Below are 7,125 nucleotides of genomic sequence, written 5' to 3' on the forward strand. Positions count from 1 at the left end.
TTTTTAATATTTTTACCCAGGTGCTGGGTAGTTTTTCTGTAACTAAGTTGCTGGGTTATTTTTTTCTGCCCAACCACTGGGTTGAGCCTGTCTCCGATTAAACAAACCCAGCTGCTAAGTTACAGTCAGAGCACGGGCTTTTTGAGTCTACAGGAGAGCGGTTCTCAGCGCCACCGCCAATTTGGTGCACTTCTTCAGGGAAGTAAATGTTTGTATACATTTTATTTTATTTATAAATTATTTACTGTGCTGTAAATTGTATTATTTTACCCAACGCAACATAAGGTCATTTCACATGATGGAAATGCCTTTTGCCTTGCATAACATAAATGGATTTTATTCGTTATAGTACTGAGTTTAATTTAATTTGATGTTAAAATATGTTCTCTAATCTCAGTACTGTTTGTTTATGGGCAGGTTTTGGAGTCAGTCATGGCATCTTTCAGCTATGAGTGAAACGCGAGGCCGCGGTCTAAAGTTTGCAGTCCTTCAACCGGCTCAGATTTCGGCAACGCATCAGCATGAGAATTAGCACTATTTCGGTAAAAAGTGATTACAGAGAACAGTTGAATACACTTAAATTAAAATGCTACTTTTAAATGTTACATTTTTATGTCTAAAATGCTTCTTAAATGAGTTTAAATGTATGTAATATTGTAAAATATGTAAAAATAAATGTTCATCTTTTGATTATTGCTGTTGCCTCTAGTAATTCTGTGTTTTTTTTGTGTGTTTTTTTTTATTCCCAGTCCATTTTAAGCCAGCAATATACTAATATACTAATACTTAAACAATAGATGACTTAAATAACCCAGCATGTTTGGTAAAAACATTTAACCCAACTAGCTGGGTCAAAATAACCCAGCATGTGTTCTGTCCAATATTTACCCAGCTCTGGGTTGCCAAATAACCCAAGTTGGGTTGTTTTTAACCCAGCATTTTTTAGAGTGTATGTGCATTATTTTTAGATGCAATAGAGCACTAACCTTTTAGCGCCACTCACCGGACATTTCATTTCCAAACTGCTGCAATACAGACAATCAACATTGCCAGATTCATGTCCATCTGTTTTGGATCAAATTAAACATGCTTTTAGTGCCACTCACTGAACATTTCATTTTTGAAAGTGTCGAAAAACGGATGTTTTTGAAAATCAACGTAATATCAGTAGCAGAAATGGCACCACAGGCACGCTCTTCCAGTGAGCGTGGTTTTGGTGAGATTTCTCATTTGATAGATTTTAAGGAGACTGCTCTCAAAAACATTTAAATGAGCCAGTCTAATTACAGGCACAGTCACAATTGTCCCTCAGTTTGGCCCAAGAATGTCAGATTTCTCACTTCCATCTGCTGTCACGTTCACAGCCATGAGTCCACGCTCATGCCTACCACGGACCCTGAATCAGCACCCATATCTGCTACAGATGAGGTCATGTCCATCTCAAACCAAACTTGTGTACTATCAGCACCCAAGCTGTTCACATCTACTCAGACTCCCTGCCTCAAACCAGAAGATTCCCTTTTTCTGCAGCCTCTCCAGAGTTCTCAGTTATGCCAAGTTATGCGTTCCTAGTCGTAAGCCATGTTTATTAAGATGTGTTTTGGTCAATCGGATTATAACCAGACCAGGGAGACATGTTCCCATTTACACCTGCAGTTTTAATCGGTCTCTTTTGTGCACTTTTGACCACTTTTCTGATTTTCTTTCTGAGGGGAGAGTCTATGGTCGGGTGTATGTATGGACTTTTTCCTGATCTTTCAAACTAATATTGCAGAATATGCTTGTGCAGTTTACATATGTACACTAAACAGAACAACAGAAAACGATAGAGACAGCAACAGCTTTCGCTTCTTCTCTGATGGCCGCAAAACTACACCGAACGCTGTGGCTTTGTGTTAGAATCAGGACTGGTAAGACAGCATTGTACTTTTTACATTTTTGACCATCAAACCAACCTTACAATTTCAGTCGGCAAAGTTTAAATCCCACCTGGCCAGTGTGCTTCAACAACATGTCCTAATGTTTACACTCAGTAGGCAGAGAGGATGTGGTCTTTTGTGGCTGCTCTAACACATTCAACAACATGAGCGTTTCCACTACGAAAGCAATCCGGTCGAATGCGTTTTTGACTACCTCTGGACATAGTCAAAAGTGGACAAGCTCAAAACATTTCAGACCCCATTTCCACCTGTACTGTATTTAGCATTGTCCACTTGTGATTGGATTGACTACAACGCATCTTAAAGAGCTCCTATTATGCTTTTTCAGCTTTAGTTAATGTGTAATGTTGCTGTTTGGGCATTAAAAAGGTCTGCAAGGTTACAAAGCTCAAAGTTCACTCTAAAAGGAGATATTCAAGAAATCCAACAAACGGCTTGTTCGGACTACAGCACGCTTCTTCCAGATTTTTCTTCCAGAGTCTCTCATTTAAATAATTCTCACCAACAGTATACAGTAAAAAGGGGGCGTGGCCTGGGTGAGCTGCACTAGAGAAGACGAAAAAGAGCAGCTGCTTTAGTAGCGTGTTGTCGCTATGTCGCGGTTATGATAAGGGCGTGACATTTCTGCAACACGTTCTAAGTGGTTTGCCGATCACAACACACTGGATCAGCTAACCAATCAGAGCACATTTCGCGTTTCAGAAGTAGGGGTTTCATCGAAACAGGAAGTAGATATTTATGAAGGATATTTATGAAGATCAATTGCAGCCTCACAAGGCAAATGTATTTCAGTTCAAAAACTTGATGTAATACAAAGGCTTTCGACATTTGTACATTTACATAATTGCTAAGGAAAAACAGACATTGTGTATGTGTAAGTCAACTCTCATTTCGTGAATAGTGCGTTTTTGTGCATTTCCTTTCGCCTGACCCAAACATACATAAGTTTCAAATGCCACTGGCTCAATTAGCATTAACATAGTAATAATAGCAATGTAGATCTTAGTTGCATTTTAAGAGATATTATAAATCCTGTAAACATTTATAAAAGGTAATATTCTGGTTTCTCCAGCTCTCTGCACTGGCGTTTAACGAGACCGGAAGTGTCTATGCCCACACTCGCTAGACCGCAAATCCAACATGGCCGCTATATGCAACAAGCCAACAGGACCCCTTTAAAACCAGGTGTAAACAGGGCCATATACACCACTCATGTCCCAAGTGATGTCACGGCTGCCAGTCCAGAGTCCACTGAGTTCTGTTTCCCAGGCTGCATTTGAGTTCCCTGAGGTTGGTTATGTCCCTGGGTTACATGTCACGAGTCTTGTCCCAGGTCAAAGTGAGGGCAACCCTGCAGTCTGCTATAGACCGTGTTCAAGTCACTGGTGCTACAGTTCCTGCCTCCAATGCCTGCCACATCCACCCATTCTCATGTCCACCCTTGCTTCTTTATCAGCCACACCAAGCCTTGCTCCCAAATGCATCTCTCCTGCCCATGCACTCTTGCCAGTTAGTTTTGAACAATGGCTTGTCACAGGCACCGCCGGTTCTGCATGTCAAATCATGTCACTGTAATTGATACCCCAGCCCATCTGCTTGTGTTTGCAATCACAGACTCAGTTTCTACAGTCAGTGTGGATCACTATCCAGCACCACCACAACGTCACAATCCAAGTCCACCCCAGTCCCTGAATCCCTGGTCCACTTTAGCATCATGCCCGATTGCAACAAACCCAGATCACAGCTGTCATCATCCACCAGCCTTAAGCCATCATTGAGATTGTGTTTTTTAAAGCTTAGGATGTAATGCAATGTTTTAGCCATAAGAAATCCACCCCTACACTTTCAAAATGGTACTAACATGTACCATTAAAGTACTAATACACTTCTTTTAGGTACTAATATGTATGCTTAATGTACTAACGCACTCTTTAGGGGTAAATAAGGTACAAACGCGTATCTTTTAAAAAGGTACCGTCCCAGTGACAGCTTTTGCACCTTTTTTCCTGAGAGTTTAGGGAATAACTGTTTTGTTGATTTATGCTGTCATGCTTGTGTTCTTGTCTATAGTTGTAATATTTGTTATGTCTTTACTTTAAAGTTCTGTTCTTTGGTGTTGAACTGTGTGTCTTGTCATTGGTTAACTATAGCCTCAATTAGTCCTTAGGTCTTGTGGATTAATCTAGTCTTGTTATTGGACATGAACTCATCCAATCCATGACAAAGAACTGCATACACGCATAAAGGGTCCGCATTTCTTTGTGTGCTGGATGAATTCACATTCATTCTTGAACATGAATTCATCCAGCACACAAAGAAATGCACATTTCCCACATTTTCACGTCAAGGTCAGATATACAGATAATTCAGATAATTTGGTATTGGAAGAACAAGAAATGTTTGCATTTGTATAGAATTGTCTGTCTTTTAAATACTTGGCAAATATGACAAAGGAGACACAGAGGATTATTTTCTCTTTTTTAGAATAATAACCTGAGAAGCTGAATATCTCCACATGCTTTCAATTAATCTCATTGTGTTCATTTCATTTTGGATAGATTAACCTTGATCTGGTCACTTAATTTGTGTAAATAAATATTTTTAATATACACTCTAAAAAATGCTGGGTTAAATACAACCCAGTGCTGGGTAAAATAGGGACAAACCCAGCAATTGGGCTGTTTTGACCCAGCGGTTGGGTTACTACCCAGAAGGTTGGGTTAAACATTTAACCCAACCGCTGGGTCAAAACAGCCCAATTGCTGGGTTTGTCCCTATTTTACCCAGCACTGGGTTGAATTTAACCCAGCATTTTTTAGAGTGTAGTTTTAATGTAGTAACTGTGTCTTTGTAGAGGTTCGCAGACTCATTTTTGCATTTCTTACAATATTTAGCTAAAGCTATCACAAGTGGTTTTGACTATGAACTATGATTTATTAAACTGTTGCGCCCCAGAATGAGTGTCTACCACAAAGTCTTCCTTTTTTTTAATGGTAGAAACGCAAACCACTTTGCTGAGGGCTGAATGCCATAAGAGTCTAGATAAGCCTAGAAAAATCACGTGTGTCTTTTAATACAGAACTAGATGCCAGTAGATGATTTTTGTAACTTTTTTTCTTTCTGGCTTTTACTAAATGTGTCCGAAATGTTTCCACAAAACAACTGACAGCAAAAAGGCAGGTCACTTCAGTCAAAAGACAAAACACAACCATCAAACAAGTCAATAAATCGGTGATAATTGCATGCAATTTTGAATTGTATTATTCGCAAAAGGCTTATGAAAGGATATGGCCACTCTATAATCCTCTTTGCATATTTTCTTATGATATTATTCTCAGCGAAGATAAAGAGAGACCTGTTGACGGTGAGACAGTTGTGTTTGGCTGGGATGGGGTTGTACAAAGCCATGGTCCGAGCCCGTTTAATCTCCCCGGCGGACTCGCTCTCTGCCTTCCCCTCAGCGCTCACCTCCTTAGGCATGTCTTCAGACTGAGCCATGTCTCAAGATCTGGAAGAATCAATCCCAGCTTTCATAGACGATCCCAGCTTTACTCCATTCTTCTAACGGCAAGCCAGCTTGAAGAATATCTCACGAGGTTTGCTCAGTCCCGCCTGTTGCGCTCCGTAAAGAAACTTTTTGTGATTAAAAAATAATAAAAAAAATGTTTTAAAAAATACAGTCCTGTTTATCAGAAGGCTGCATGTCTTTTTCGAAGCCTTGCATCCTTTTCTTGGAAGTGTTCTGCCATGTTTCTCTTGACAAAGATCATGAAATCCTTTTCAAATGTCCAAAAATGACACTTCTAAATCTTAGGCTATCAAATGTGAAATTCTGGCAAAACCTAGCCCATTTTTCTCGACGCGCAGATGAACAGTGTAATGGAGTGTGGTTTGTAATACCTGTTACACTGGGACTGTGCTCTATAACAGTGAATGTGGTCTTTTACCATCACATATTGCCTCATCTCTCGCACTCACCCGCCCCCATTTCTCTCTCTCTCGCTCTTTCTCTCTCTCTCTCTCTCTGCCCCAATGCTCCCCCTCCCACACACACACACACACACACACACACACACACACACACACACGCGCTATGGGAAATCAAGACATAAGAAAACTGGTTACCATGGAAATGTATTTTACATTTTATAATGTGATTGTGAGAGTGGCTTATCATTTAGTTTGTCAGATGACAGATTTGTAGCACAGTTAAGGCGTCTGTACTCAGTTAGTGCAAACCTCAACAACGAATATATATTATATTGAACATTTGTTCATCGGTGAGTTACAATAATTCATCAGCGAGTTACTAAAAAACTAAATTATCGCCTGTATAAAATGAGAAACACCTTGTAATTAGAATTGTATCTTTATAAAAGGTACAGTCCCTTAAAGTTGAAATGTTGCTGACACACCAGCATCTAATAAATGCTGAACAGTATGCATAAATAAATATGGAAAATATATGTTTATTTTTACTCATCTTACCCTGGAACAGCTGTAAGTGTCACAGTAGCTCCACAGTGATCACATGATTTAAACAGGCTACAAAAATGTAGGTTAAATTCAGGAATTTGGCAATATTAGCTTTTGCACAGCTTGTACTTTTCCAGTGTCTTACATATTCAAACTGTGTCAGCCGTCCCGGAAAGTCTAAGCTTGAATTTGTCTAAATGCCTTCCTCCCATTTAAACACTGATGAATCTGGCAATATTTATATTCAGCGCTGGGTAGTAACTAATGATTACATGTAATCTGGATTATTTAATCATATTCCAAAAAACTAGTATCTTAGATTATGTTACATTTTAAATTGCTCATAATCAGATAACAGTTATTGTTTATGGATTGCATGATTGCAAATTATTCACACAATGGCAGTAAATTATTCATTATTTATCGATTCCCCCTAATTCTTCTTTTTTCTCTTTTATATGTTTTTATTTCTAAAAAATTGTACTGTGTCATATTGTTTAGCTTTGAATAGAACACGTGCATGTCATGTAAAGTAATTTGGAATTTGGAGACAAAAGCACCTCTCATGTACGAGACGATTCAGACGAATAATTATTAAAGTTACTGCTGATATATAACTGAAACAAATATGTAAAACCTAGAAGACTTTGACCACGTCATTGCTGTTTTCACGTTTATTAATGTTTGTTCATGTAAGTTTTTTGTCAGT

At 38.9% G+C, this 7,125-nt stretch overlaps 1 protein-coding gene across 1 annotated transcript in view; it reads right to left on the minus strand.

The window, feature by feature from the left end:
• The window catches only part of LOC107705142 (voltage-dependent R-type calcium channel subunit alpha-1E-like), an 87,365-nt gene extending 81,628 nt beyond the window's left edge, over positions 1–5,737 (minus strand). Inside the window, exon 1 of the mRNA XM_016508296.1 lies at positions 5,230–5,737. Within this exon, the coding sequence (XP_016363782.1) occupies positions 5,230–5,438 (209 nt within the window). The 5' untranslated portion in view covers positions 5,439–5,737. The remainder of the gene's footprint in view (positions 1–5,229) is intronic.
• Between the last annotated feature and the right edge of the window lie 1,388 nt (positions 5,738–7,125).

This window comes from Sinocyclocheilus rhinocerous, unplaced genomic scaffold (genome assembly GCF_001515625.1).
Source record: "Sinocyclocheilus rhinocerous isolate Xijiao unplaced genomic scaffold, SAMN03320098_v1.1 scaffold173, whole genome shotgun sequence".
NCBI lineage: Eukaryota > Metazoa > Chordata > Actinopteri > Cypriniformes > Cyprinidae > Sinocyclocheilus > Sinocyclocheilus rhinocerous.